The sequence below is a fragment of the Procambarus clarkii genome, chromosome 14, assembly GCF_040958095.1.
Source record: "Procambarus clarkii isolate CNS0578487 chromosome 14, FALCON_Pclarkii_2.0, whole genome shotgun sequence".
NCBI lineage: Eukaryota > Metazoa > Arthropoda > Malacostraca > Decapoda > Cambaridae > Procambarus > Procambarus clarkii.
Genome location: NC_091163.1, coordinates 11,560,595 through 11,576,304, shown reverse-complemented (window position 1 = coordinate 11,576,304; position 15,710 = coordinate 11,560,595). Strand labels below are relative to the sequence as shown.

The 15,710-nt window shown below is 35.4% G+C and overlaps 1 protein-coding gene across 2 annotated transcripts in view; it reads left to right on the top strand.

Annotated features, from left to right (window-relative positions):
- lace (serine palmitoyltransferase long chain base subunit) overlaps window positions 1-14,370 on the top strand; it is a 60,035-nt gene extending 45,665 nt beyond the window's left edge. For both annotated transcript variants that reach the window (XM_045764086.2, XM_045764095.2), the window contains 2 exons: window positions 359-488; window positions 4,676-14,370. In XM_045764086.2, the coding sequence (XP_045620042.2) occupies window positions 359-488; window positions 4,676-4,762 (217 nt within the window). In that variant the 3' untranslated portion in view covers window positions 4,763-14,370. The remainder of the gene's footprint in view (window positions 1-358; window positions 489-4,675) is intronic.
- Window positions 14,371-15,710: the final 1,340 nt, after the last annotated feature.

The window sequence follows — 15,710 nt, the reverse complement described above, 5'->3', positions numbered from 1 at the left end:
TCTTAAATTGTAAAAAGTATAGGAGTGTGTGATGGGAGTTTCATAAACCAATGGCTGATCAGTTTGGCAACCCAAGTGCAGGTCTACCTTGCTGCTTTTCCAACGAATCTCACATTCCCCAATTAAGAGGGTAAAAAAGGGCAGGCAGATTTTTATATAGATAGGTACTTAAGAGAACATAAAATATTTTTAGTATTATGTTATGTATTTAATATCCATTTCCATTTTTGGAATAGTTTATGTACATAATTATATATTTGGTGTATCATTTCAGTTGATTTAGATATAAGATATGTTTAGGATTAAACACTACCTCAAGATAGTGTTTTAGTGCAACATATAAAATTGCATTTTGCAGCATGTTCGTGCGTGAGCTAACTAAGCGTGGGGTTGCTGGAGTGGGTGTTGGCTTTCCTGCCACCAAGATAACTGGTGGTCGAATGAGATTCTGCCTCTCGGCTGCTCACACTAAGGACATGCTGGACAAGGTAGTATCTTGCACTGTATATTGACAACTTGCCTTCTGTATTCTACAGATATCCTTCCATGTGCACAAATTGTCAGATTTGTAGCTACACAATTTGGATTTAGAGGCCAATAATCAAATTGTTTGAGGAGAGGTTCACAGGTACATATTCTCATGTTTGAAGTTTGATTAATTCAGTAATTGTGGAATGTGGTGCCAAAATACCATCTTCTTGAGGGTTATCTTGAGATGATTTCGGGGCTTTTAGTGTCCCCGCGGCCCGGTCCTCGACCAGGCCTCCACCCCCAGGAAGCAGCCCGTGACAGTTGACTAACACCCAGGTACCTATTTTACTGCTAGGTAACAGGGGCATAGGGTGAAAGAAACTCTGCCCATTGTTTCTCGCCGGTGCCTGGGATCGAACCCGGGACCACAGGATCACAATTCCAGCGTGCTGTCCGCTCAGCGACCATGCTGTGACTTTGTGACCTCTCTCCCTCACAGTTATCATATATTTTGGGTTCCAAGTGGGAGAGACAGGAAACTTGTTAGATTTACTAAGTTTCCTTAGCCTAGGGATGAGTATCCGAGTGTTTACCTTTAGTGGTCACATTTACTAGCCAAACGAAACAGTGTTTAGTTGATTGACTCACACCTCGTCTGTTTATCCCTGCTATTTGTACTTTTGAATTGTATTTGTGCATTGTGAGCCCATCCCAAATATTCTACACTTCATTGTGTACTTCATTTATGATGGTAAAGTGATGGGGCATGTTTAGTAATAATGTTCAGATGGATGTTTGAGAGAGGAATGAAAAGAAGCGAACTTCTCAGGACAGGAACACATCTCTATTTTCTGGTCTTCTCCTCAGTAGATCTCCTGAGCTTGCACAGATCATTACTGATTAGACTGCCCAGTGCCAGGTCCAGGAAACTCGTTACCTATCGGGGCCAATGTACCTCATAATTAAAGTTACAGAACGGTGCTCTGAAACAATGCGAAAGTAGATTGACACATACAGACACACAAGAAAATTGACAATATACATAAAGTGTAATCTAGGCAGAGGATCCCTGTAATTATTACCTAAGTTTAGTTACGAGATGAGAGCTACGTTCGTGGTGTCCCGTCTTCCCAGTACTCTTTGTCGTATAATGCTTTGAAACTACTGACAATTTTGACCTCCACAATCTTCTCACAACACTATTCTCTGAACACTATTGTTTCTAGTGTCTTGACTACCACACTTGTTAATGAGTATAATTTAGACGTTTCTCTCGACTACCATTTTTATACAGTACTTTGGTGCTATGTTTCCCTTTTTCCATACATTTGCTAAGATTCCTGTGCACAAGGATGTCTGGAATATTATTTGGAGTGGGATGCTCAGCTCAGTTGCACATTCTTGCAGCATCCAAGGTGAAACTCATTAAGTCCAACTGCTTTATTTCTTCCTAGCCCCATGAGTAATTGTTCAACTTCATCTTAGGAAACCTTTATGTATTCTATGGTGTGCTTTGGAATTGGGTCTTTCTCTGAAATCCTCATTTTGAACAAACACACTGAACTGTTCATTTAGTGTTTTACACATTTCTTTTTCATTCCCAGTAGTCTTGTTTCCCCATTCTCAATCTCTGAATTTTATCCTTTCTTGAGGTTATCTTGAGTTGATTTCGGGGCTTTAGTGTCCCCACGTATGTTCTATGTATTTCCAATGCGGTTTTATTTGTTTTTTTTATCGTATATGATGCATATTTGTGTCCTTTACAATATGTATACAGTAGAACGTTCATAATGTTCCATGGAACTGTGATACATGTGTCAGTAATGTGTCCACAATAAATGTTTATTGTTGCAATATTACTTGTTAAAAATTCACTAAAATTACAATATGTACAGTTTCACACACTGTTTACACAGTAACACACTGTATTACACACTCAGTACTTCAGAAGTGAGTAATAATCAACGAAGTAGTCCATGGTGCACAGCGCAACTTCGCTCTCGTTGCACCAGGTACAGATAAATTTTCGCTTCCTGTTTCTTCGTTCTGTGTGCTTGCAAATAACATACAGTACTTACGTACACCTTTGGCTTTAGTACTTGTAGGTTGTATGTAGCCAAGCTTGTAAAGCATAAGATAGTATTGAAAAGATTATAGGAAAAGATCAATTTGTAAGGTAGTCTTGAAAAGATCGCTCTGTATGGTCCCACACAGGAAGAGATTCAGCTTGCCTTAAAGAGTCTGTCAGTTAGGAAGAGATTCAGGTATTCTTGAAGATATCTGTGGAAAACACCACCATGGAAGCCGCTAACACTGTTCATCTATGCTACTTGTATCAGATGCATCATCACTGAACGCAGAAAACGATTCATCTATGTATCATCTAAATATATTGGATATAGCATAGAATTGCAAGGGTGACACTCAGAGCTACAACTGGATACACTCGCTTGACACTCAGAGCTACAACTGGATACACTCGTTGTATCGTCCTCATAGGTGCTGTATCACTTGCATCCGACCTTTGTGTTAGGTCCTTATTGTGCCTAGCTTCACCAATATAATGACCCTTATGTTCTTCAAACAATAAGGCTTGAATTTCACCAACAGAGCGTTATCTTTCAACACCGTGTCGGACAGGTGTTTGGGAGCCAGAGGCGCATGCGCCACCCATGGTTGCTCACTCAGAACAAACTCAGCCAGCAGCCCTAGGGCATTCTGGGAATTTTTTCCAAGATAGCTGCCTCTCATTGGAGGTCCTAAGAGTCCATTTCGCACACAACCAACCTCGTACACATTTAGAATGGGTACCGAAAAAATAAAAAATAGTTTTCTCGGTTGGCGCAGTTTCCCGCCGTCTGAGAATATTCGGTTACCGCAGTTAAGTGGTTAAAGAATTTTCAAGGTTCTCTGTAGTGTTCTCTTGAAATCAAGTTTATCAACTGTTTCAATGTCCCCTATTCTCTTCTAGATTATATCGCAAAGCATATTTAATATCCAACAGAACATGATCACTCTTTCCTAAGGAAGGAAGGAAGGTACTGGATATCAAATATCTCTTCCTCTTCCTCTTTCCTGGTGAATATTAGATTAAGTATTGACAGAACATCCCCTACCCTCATTCTTGTTGCTTGTTTGATGTGATGATACATGAATGTCTCCAGAATGAGGTTTACAAATCTGCCTGTCCAAATTTCCTCCGTTCTTGCTTCGTAGGCCTCCCAATCTATTGCTGTCGAGTTGAAGTCCCCCAGTACCAACAATCGGGATTTATCTTTATCTGCTTTTACTATAATCTATCTCGTGACTATTATGAGGCCCTTTTGTTTGTCATCTAGTTCCTCCTGTGTCCACGTGTTGCTTGCTGGTGGGCTGTAGGCAGTTACAATCATTAGTTTATCATCCTGATTCCAAAGCTACAATGCCATTATGTCAACTTCCTGAGAGTTTTCAGTTATTAACACTCTTACCTTCAGGTGTTCTTTTACCAGCACAGCCACTCCTCCCCCTTCCTAGTTTTCCAGTCATGTCTCCAAACTGACTAGCCCCTTGGGAATACGACCTCATTTAAAATTTTCTTCAAGTTTCATCTTTGTTAGTGTGAGACCATATCTAGGACCTTAAATTGATCCAACCGACTGCCACTCTGTTTTCAAAAGAAAACTTCCTAATATTTTTTCGGCACCATTGTTTCCTTAGCTTGAATCTGTGACCGCTTGTTCCTGAAGGTGCTGGTTTCAGGAATTCCTCTTTGTCAATTTGGTCAATTCTTGTTATTATTTTGTAAGTGGAGAGTAAGTGTGTGTGTAATTTCCTAAGTATAATTACCTAAGTGTAGTTACAGGATGAGAGCTACGCTTGTGGTGTCCCGTCTTCCCAATACTGTTTGTCATATAATGCTTTGAAACTACTGACGGGTTTGGCCTCCACCACCTTCTCACTTAACACTCGTCTCACACGTTCTCACTATCTCACACACACATACATTCACCTAGTTGTGCTTTGCGCGTGCACACTCACATACGTATGTGTATGTAGAGAGGATGAGTGTGATTTTTCTTTTTTTTTTCTCTCTAATAATGAATGCTGTGAACTTGTTCATTTAGTGTGTTCAAATGTTGGTTGCTCTATACACTTAAATGTTTACTGCAAAAGTATATATAGTATTTAAAATGCAGTATTTAATGTTTTCATTGCATTACAGATTCTAAAAGAAGTGGATGCTGTTGGATATCTTTGCGGCTCTCATTACTCATCTGCTGTCAAAAATTCTCAGCCAATCAAGTGGTAGAGCATTCATGTTCCAAATGTTTGTGCATTGTCAGGAGCCTCAGATATGTAAACGATTATTTGATGAATTTAAGTATGATGTTTATTGTAAGCAGTACCTTGCTCCAAATGGTATCTATGAGGCAGCAGGGATGAAATGTGCCGAGGATATGGGCAGAAAATTACATAGAAACTGTTAATTAGTCCAGCAAATAAATGCTAATAACTTGTATATTCTTAAGCAAGAAATACAATCAGAACTCAACAAGTACCTACTTGTTGCATGAGGTTCATTTACTAATTTCTTCTGTTATGAAAGTTTTCATCTGAGGCTTCTCAAAAGGTGCTCCTAAAGTTAGGCGTGTGATATGCAATGACACAATCTGAATTGCCACTGATTCAAGGCTGAGGTTGTCTGATCTCTTACTCTTACTTAGTAAATCTGGAACCCAAACTGCCATGCTTAACTTTGCCTACCTGGCAATTATCATTATCATCATCATCCCCATTACCTTCTCAGCCTTGCCTTTCTCTGCCCCGCTCTTCTTTCATTTTCCCTTCAAGGTCAACATACGTCAAATGGCGAGGCTATCATCTCTCCAGTAATATTTGTGCGTTCATGACTGAAGAAGATAATCAACAGTGAGCACTGTGAAGTACTCTTTAAGGATTGTTGATTTTTTGGCAAATAATCTTTATCATCATCATCATTGGTCATTATATATGAAGTTTGAAATTGTTATCCTGTACAGTATGGTTATTCGTAATTAAAAAATGAAGTGTTTCACGGGTTGCTAGTACTGTATAGCTCTTGACAACTTCTTGGTAATAAAGTACTAAGTGCAGCGAAGCTTTTGATAAAAATATGCCTCATTATCTTCAGTGAGTGACATTGGGAAATATTTGATTATGCTGTTGATGCTCTACCCTATACATATACCAGTATATACGTGTGCGTATGTGTTTGTATATATATATATATAAATAAATATATATATATATAATATATATAATGTAATAAATAAGTAAATAAATAAACAAAAGAAAGGCTGCATAAACTCGCAAGCCATAGTTCACTAAGAACTCTTCATGACCCGGCCAGGATTTGAACCCATGACGTCCAGGATCACTCCTACACGTACACAGTACTGTGACCACCGCACCATTGAACCTGGCTGGGTCATAGAGTTTTTAGTGATGTGATGTGATATATATATATATATATGTATGTATGTATGTATGTATGTATGTATGTTGTACCTTATGATGATTCTTTTTCAAAATTCCCACAATCTCTCATATCTATGGTCTGGAACTTTCCTTCTTTACATAATCCATACGATATGAGGATATCATACCATAATCCATACACAGAATGCAGTACTTGGCCTACTATGCAAGGCCCAATTTGCCTAATAAGCCATGTTTTCCAGAATACATATATTTTTCTAAAAAAAATTCTTTTGAAATGATAAAGCTATCCATTTCATTATGTATGATTTAATTTTTTTTAAAATTTTAGTTAAAACTAAAGTAGATATATGACCGAACCTAATCAACCCTACCTAACCTAACCTATCCTATCTTAACCTAACCTAAACTAACACAACTAAGTCAATAAAATATGGTCTTAATTTAATATAATAATAATTCAAATAAAGTAATTGGAAATAATTTATGGAAAATAAAGAAAATCACTCGGCTTATTAGGCAAATCGGGCCCTGCATAGTAGGCCGAGAAGTGCATTCTGGCTACTAGGTACGACATATATATATATATATATATATATATATATATATATATATACATATATATATATATATAAATAAAATGAGAGAGAGAGAGACAGAGTTGCCTAACGAGCCAAATTTCCATTAAAATTTAGTTATCAACAATTTTAACTTATGGCTGATAAATATTTTAATATAAACTTTTTGATGTTTAATATGAAGCAAAACTAACTAAACAACCTGACTTAACCTAAATGTGCCTATTATTCTTTAACTTTGGTCTAACACAAACTGGGTGTAAATTAATTTCTAATTGATATACTAATTAGTTTTGTAGAGATAAAAATAGCTAAACAAAACCTTTGAGCATTAAGGCAAGATGGCCCTTTCCTACAAGGCCTAATTATGTGGTTGGAGCTATTATATATATATTTATTACAGTGTAGCAGGTGTGTATATTTTGGCCAATTATTAGTTACTTATTATGGTGGTGTTTGTAACTGTTACTGTAAGATACTAATTAAGAAAATACTGTAACGCTCTTTAAGTGTTGGCCACCAACAGCAATATTTCTTTGTAACACTTTACAAGACTTTGATTTAACTTAAAAAAAAATAATTTCTATGCTGCCAGATAATATTCTAAGTAATTTACAGTATCTTTGAATTCTGAAGTTTAATGAATTATAAATAAAACAAATCTAACTGTTTATTGAAAAATTTAATGAATATAGGTATGATGGTAATGCTTGCTAACACACTATGTCTTAATCTTGCTATGAGAACTAATTTTTATAGATTCTCGACCATGATTTAAATATTAATTAGTGCATTCCTAACTGAGTTAATTAATTATCATTTAGTCTTGTAATAATTTAGCATCGCATTTGTCTTCTTAGACTATTGGATGTATATATCTCAGGTTTTACCGGAAATGAGGAAATCAATTTTGTTCTAATTTTCATGATGATCTGTGGTTGCTATGGACACAGTGCAAAGTGAAGTTGTTGACCAAACCACACACTAGAAAGTGAAGAGACGACGACGTTTCGCTCCGCCCTGGACCGTTATCAAGTCAATTGTGAACGACGTGATAATGGTCCAGGCCGGCCCGAAAGAGACGTCGTCATTTCTTCACTTTCTAGTGTGTGGTTTGGTCAACATTTTTCAGCCACGTTATTGTAGCTGCTCATGTGCAAAATGAAGTTGTTTACTGGAAGTGAAGCATGCCAGTCTGGGCACAGCCTCTGATCGATGTTGGTCTAGGTTTGTAAGCTTGTGAGCAGACTAAAGCCCCTGCAATTAAACACTTGTCAGAGTTTGTGAACCAGCTGGGAGGAAGTGAATACTAATAATATTATTAGCATTATCCATCCATTCACCATGTTACACATCAAAAAATACCTTATTGAATAGTAATTGTAATTTTATTAGGTACATAATACTAGTCTTGGGGTTATTTATACAAACAAAATACTGAAAATGTTTAAACTTGCATGTAATAACATTGATAACATTTAACTCTTGGGTAATTGTTGCATGGGAATTATTCTTTATATAGTTTAACAAAATTGTCTCAGACAAATTTTGACTAACCAAATTTTGGAAATTCAATAAAACCTTAAAAATGATGTTCAGGATGTTCTTCCTTGTTAATGTATTACAGCCATAATGACCTTGAAGCTGTTTGCTATAATGTATGATTACTATTTTCACTGTTAGCATGCAACCCTCATTATTTTCATCCTTTATTCTAAAGACATCAGTATTTTCAGCCATAGTAAAATATTGTCTGAAATACCTAAAAATAAAAAAAAGGGCATTTAAGAAAATATATGTACTGGAATTTAAAAAAAAAATCTAAAAATTTTCCTCATTTCTGGGCCTCCCTGTTCATGAAAGGTTTCTTTGTAGACAAAACATAATGGTTATATAAATTTGTCTACATGAAGTAGGAATTTGGAAAAGTATTGTACAGGCTCAATACCCGCCAAACACACACCGAAACTACGACGTTGCTACAACGTTCGAACAAGTTTTAACAACACCTAACCAGTTATAACAACCAATATAGCAAGTTGTAACAATGTTCTAATACGTCATAAACATCTTAAGCCAAGATGTAACAACTTTATTACAAGTTGTAACAAGCGGAAAATAGAGACAGTTACGGTTTGTGTTTCCAGGGTAGTAGCCAGATCCCAAATTTGAAAACTTGATAACTAAATGTGTTTTTATCGCAGCAAACCAAGGAAGGTATCCATGGGCCCTTATGCTAGAATGTCTCGCAATACGAACCATATTACGAATATTACTAAAAAAAAAAAAAAGCCGCCTCTTGCCCCTCTGGGTGTATATTGTAAAGTATGACCATGAGTGAGAGAGAATGCGGGGTGAGTGTATGGTGATTAGGGTGTGGGGGATGATATAGTTGGTGGGCACAGGTGTCATGAGACTGGGAGGAGAGGAATCTTGAGAGGGAGGGAGGGTAGGGTATGTGGGTGGGGCAACCCGTTCTCGCAAATTCGTAAAGTCAATATTGACTTATTAACTACGTGCATAGGTGATATACTAAACATAATAGATACCCTTAAAAAGATTCATAGAAAACACCGACCTTACCTAACCTTGTTAGTATCTTAAGATAAGCATCTTATTGCTTCGTATTACAATTATTACTTAACCTATACCTATTATAGGTTAGGTAATAATTGTAATTACGAAGCAATAAGATGCTTATCTTAAGATACTAACAAGGTTAGGTAAGGTCGGTGTTTTCTATGAATCTTTTTAAGGGTATCTATTATGTTAAGTATGTCACCTATGCACATATTTAATAAGTCAATATTGACTTATTAAATTTGCGAGAACGGGTTGGGGTGGGGGCATAGTCAAGCCTGGCCTCGGGTCGGGCTTGGGGAGTAGAGCAACTTCCTGAACCCCATCAAGCAGGTATAGTGGTGTCATTATATATTGACAGCCTTAGTGGTTAAGTTCTCTTGGCTCAACTTTCCCAACTTGAAGTACAATATATCTAAGAGGAAACATTCAGTCTTGTATGGTAAATCTGCTGAATACAGTATAGTACAACTTTCGTTAACCAGACCAGCAACCTCTGGCTGTCTGGATAACTGAATATTTGGATAATAAGATCAAATATTGTGTAATTGTTTATTAATATTTTTTTTAATATACATATACTAAAAATACATTAATGGTGTTTAACTAGGAATCCACAAATGTATGTTTAGGAAACCAATTAAATAAATGACTTAATGGTTAGCCCTCAAACCGTACACCCTAAACCCTGTGGGCACCATTGGTCGAAAGCAACTGATGTTACATAAACAGTATGTAACATTGGTTGCTTTCAACCCACTGGGTTGAAAGCACTGGGTGCCCCACTGGGAATTTGGTAAATTTCTGGTGTGCATTAAAAAATCCAAGCAATTCTTTTTCCTTTTTTATGTCATAAAACATCTCTAGTTGTAGGAAAAACTAATAATTTTAATTTTGTCATTGTGAGGTGAATAAAGGTTGAAAAACATCAAATTACGAGAATTAATTTTCAAAGTAAATGTTTATAAGTGATTTTGCCTTTATTACTAATATGTTCCAGGTCCATAAAGTCCTTGAAATTTTGCATGGCATCAATGGTTCCTAGCAGGGCATCAGTAAACGAATGTTGATGCACTCTGTGCTATTTTTTTCCAATTCCCAGAAAGGAAGCTAAATCTTTCAGGATTTATTTCCAATATGGCAAATGATTGCTATAGGTCTTTAGTGGTGAATAACATCCACATAGACTCTATGATGAACATTAAATCTCCCTCAGGTGATAGATATCCCTATTGCTTGAAAGCTACAGAAGCAGTTTAAGGATTAATTAACCACGGAGGCTGGTCGAGGACCAGGTCGCTGGGTTGTCGAGCCCCGAAATCATCGCAAGGTAGTTAACGGAGGTTATGAACTGGGAATTGATGTCCAGATAATTTGAGACTGGCAACCAGGGATGCAGATTATAGGGGTTACACTGTAATATACAAGTGACAATCTTTTAGTTCCTTTTGAATATCTAGCAACACAGATGGTGTTACATAGTCTTCCCAGCTAGGTGCCTTCCTTTGATAATTACTTACAGCTAACACCACCCGACACAATTTCTTGCTGCTTGCACTATCAACTTAACATAGGACAATTTAGGTTGTTCTCATTATGTTTGTGTTTACAATATACACATAATCAGCCCATCCACACTATTTTATCATAAGGGAATTAAGAAGTATAATAAATACACCATTATGTAATATCTGAAGCTATAAGTGGCATGGGAAATTTTTCATCATATAATGAGTGTTTTTATTGTTACCCATCATTCATTCCTCACACCAAAACTGCTGGCTGGGTCATTGGTTTGAGGTTAAAGGTAACAAACTACACACTTAAAGGTAACCTACCCCCCCTCCCAGGTTTTTCTCTTATGACTGTTATTGTGGGAAATGGCTTTGGCTAGGTTACATATTGACTTGGCCATACATACTTAACTCATGAACATTTAATCAAATGCTCCCCTGCTCCTCGTCCAAACTGCACTGTTCCAGTTGATCATACACCTGAGGAATGTCCCGCTTTTTGGGATGATCTTATGTCTTGCTTTTCTATTGATCAATCTCTGGACCAAGTAAATGTATCTGTACTATCCCATTCTAAATAACATAAAGATAAAAACAATAGAATGTTATTACTAACACTTTTCCTGGCCCAGCAGGGCACTCAAATCGCACCAGAAAATAGGCTGAGCATTCCCAGTGAGCACACAACCCAGTGTTAAACTCATTTACCCACAATATTTATACTTAATAATAACCCATTGCAATCAATTTTGCATGACACCATTTGCGTCAGCCCTCATATTCTGTATTTTGATTTTATGATGGAATATGCAGCATTATGCAGTGAAAGTATTAAAACAAAAATCTGTTAAAAAATTAACGTTTGGTTATTAGTGAGGTGCAGGACACCTAGAACTATAGCAGTGCCGTGTTTCCTTGATCTCGCTCCACAGTCCTTTATTTACGTTGACATTGTTTAACCAAATTTTTAGCCTATATGGATGTACTCTAACATGCATTAATCTGGTTAAATTGGGGTTGAACTAGTTGTTTTAGTGTAATGAAGTGACAACTGTAAAACTTACAACATAGAATGACATTTGTCAACATTTTTGTGCAATGATCTAGCAGAGTTGTGTATACGTGCATAACTGTCTGGTGTGGCTCCTAGGAGTGTGCGCATCACAGTTTGAGAACTGTAATAATATATTCAAGGTGTAAAACCAATAATGTCACCCCGTCTAGCTATTTAGGGAAAAAGGGGAGTAATTGTATTTTTTGTGTATTTGGTCACACTTTGGTATACAATGGTCAAAATTAAAAACAAGAATTAATGTAGTATTTCATAATGTTCGTATTGTGAGATACAGTTGGCAAGGTCAGCCGGAGATTCCTTCCATATCGGCCGCATTAAAAAAATTATAGCTTATAAAATTTAGAAGATGAGAGTACTGTATTACAAAAAATAAGCATTCATAGAAGTATGATGTGTAAACACTTAACATTCTTTTGGAATAAAACAAAGTGGAATTGTGTGTTGCGACAAGTATGGTAGTTCATCCAAAGCATTACTGAAGTCTCACTAGGTAAAAAAAAATTGTTGTGGAATACAAAAAATTTTTATGATATGAACAAGCATTGAATAGTTGGGATATGTCTTTACACAATCTATGCTTTATTTAATTAGAATAATAATATATTTGTATAAAATATTGTAATTTTGTCTTCATTTAAAATTACCTAAATGAGCAGGATTATTTTGCACAAACTGATTTAATGGAAATGATTTTGTTAGCATTGTTGTGACATTTATGCTGATCTAGTCAAGTGTGTCTTGATGTTTGTTAGAAAATATGAAATGTTGCTAGTTTTCTTATAAATAAACTTTTGTATTTGTTTTTGGTAATAATTTAGAGATATTGGTGTTGTGGGATTTTAATCACATTGTAAACACATTATTGGTATGCAGGATTTGTGTACATTGAAATAGTATTTAAATTTACAGGGTGTTTCAAGTGTTTGTTTTATATAATATTTCCACTGCTTTCAACTTGTTAATCTATTTTTTTAATTGTTATATTTTGCTTTCTTTTCCAGTCATTAGATTAGTGCCTTCTCAGGAGACAAGAGAGAGTTATCTCCATATGTCACATGTGTGTGTCAATCCATATGTCACATGTGTCAATCCATGTCACATGTGTGTTAATCCATGTCACATGTGTGTTGATCCATGTCACATGTGTGTCAATCCATGTCACATGTGTGTTAATCCATGTCACATGTGTGTCAATCCATGTCACATGTGTGTCAATCCATATGTCACATGTGTCAATCCATATGTCACATGTGTGTCAATCCATATGTCAGATGCGTGTTACTCCATGTCACGTGTGTCAATCCATATGTCACATGTGTCAATCCATGTCATGTGTGTCAATCCATGTCACATGTGTCAATCCATGTCACATGTGTCAATCTATATGTCACATGTGTGTCAATCCATATGTCGCATGTGTCAATCAATGTCAATCACTTGTCTTTAATGACATCCAAAATGCCTTCATGGCCTTTTAAGTCACAGCTGATTTATAAGATGTAATTAATTGTGTCAAATGGATAATTCTGAAATGGATTAATATCAGTATAGCTCAATATATGTAATAGAGAAATATTGTATAACTTTTTATTTTGATACCATTTCCCCCTTTTAAATATGTTGTATCTCACGAGTGGTGAAAGGCTGCGCAAACTGATGAACCGGGTCAGTGTTACTGTAGAGTTGTGTGAGTTAATGTGAGAAAATGTTAACAATGTTTACCTGAGCAGCGGAAGGTGAGTGTTGCCCCTCTTACCGTGCCTTGCCTGCCCCCCACAACTTCTGCCTGTTGATAGTGTATATCAGTGCAGTACTGTGAATTACTATGTACTTGGTTGGCATTTTGAAAACTGTTATAGGTGCTGTAATGTAATCTCCTTTGATATGCAGCTGTGGAGCTTCTATGACTCGTTGTTATATATATATATATATATATATATATATATATATATATATATATATATATATATATATATATATATATATATATATATATATATATATATATATATATACTGTACTGGTGTGTGTGTGTGATAGATAGATAGCTATATATATATATATATATATATATATATATATATATATATATATATATATATATATATATATATATATTATATATATCTCACACACATGCACACATATACACACATCTAATAATATACATACATACATAGTGTGCCTCTAATTTAAGCTGCAACTTTACTTTTAAATTCTATGCTGAAACCCAGTCCCAAATTGGATAAATGTTCTGGCATAGTATCAGATTATGACACTTATTTTATATAGTAATGCCATAAATGAATAAGTGGAGTATCTACATCATTAAGAAACAAACATCAGTTTGTATGGCTTTGTTTACATTTACATTGTAAATGTATATGAAATTAACATTCTAGGACATAGCTCTTTGAGTGGCTTATAAAAAACTGATTGTCTTTATTATATTTTATTTGTTATTATATCATTATTAAGGCACAATAATGATTAATGTGAAGATTGACATATGCATGTGTGTAACGTATTGAAGTTCATTCCAGGTATAACCTTCCATGAAAGGTATTTTCTTTTTCACTATAAGCCTACTGTATATAATATTGGTTTTTCTTGTTTTCTGCTTTTATTTAAATTTGTTGTAATTTCTGCAGCATCTGATAATTCATTTAATCTATAAAATTTTGCCACTTTTTTTAATCTTTTAAAATAACCCTAAATATCCTATAACAAAATATAATTATTCTGCTTTAAGTATTAGTGTGTTCCTTAATAAACTGCTGCAGTTTAGTTTAATTCAGTGTTTCTAAACAGATATGGAGAGGATGTATGGTTGACACCAGTGCTAAACTTCTCACTAAAACTTGATCAACTTTTCAGCTTGGTGGTTTCTTTGGATAATTACTTATTGTATTAACTTTTGAGATTTGGACTTACTCAGTCTTTCAGTATTTATTTAAGCTTATTCCAAAGATATTGAGCGCCATGCATGAGGCACTCAAAGAGTCCAGTCTAACTCAAGCTGGGTTTCTTAAATATATTGTGTTTACCAGTTTTTAGTAATTCAAAGGTGGTCTTTGCAACATTGTGTGGTAAAGCTGTACATTCTGTCTATTAGTATTTCCTTTCTAATAATGGATAAAATGCACATAAGGGCTTTATTCCACTTTGTGTATTGGTAAGTATTATTCAGCAGGTCAGTGTCAGTACATTCTTCCATGCTACTGTGGTTCATAATCCTTATATATTGTAGCCAACACACCGACTCATTACAAGTGCTCAGACCTCCATATGTTCTCGCTTCTTCTCGCACAAAACCATTGTATTGGGTCTTTTCCATATTTATTTTCTCATTTGTTCTATGGCGCACTACTTGATCGACTTGCTGTTTGTCTCACAAGATAGTTGTCTTCTCATATATTCTTTTCACACAGTTAAGTCTTTGAGACTTGGATACATCAGATACAGACTCTTGAGTCTTACAGATACAATACATCAAAATATGTACAGTACCAAGTTGTAACACGATGATCAATGTATTGGTGTGACTGGCTCCTTTTTGTCGCAGGTTTTGTCTGCATCGGACCACTTATCATCCCGAATCTGGCTACATTGTGTTGGTCTTCCCATACTATATAAAAGAAGGAACTTTTTTATCTGTCCACACGGCAAAATATCAACATTTGTATAATAAAATCTTACTGCTATTGCAGTAAGATTATGATATGATAAGATTGCAGTAGATTATGATACAAAAATAACAGGTTATTAATTTTAAATTTTTATTAAAGTGTGTCTTAAAATGCAGTAATTTTATATACTGGCGACAAAAATATAAAATATTAATAAACATATAAGGTGGAAGAAGTAAGAGTTATTGCCAACGGTAAACAGAATATTTACATTATAATCAGCCATGTTTGCCTGTAAAATAGAGGCAAAATTTAATGCTAGAAATACAATAATTTGCTCTAATTTGCTTCTTGGGCGGAGTTAGGGATTAAAATTGGAAAGGGTGTAATCTCCCACGGTGCA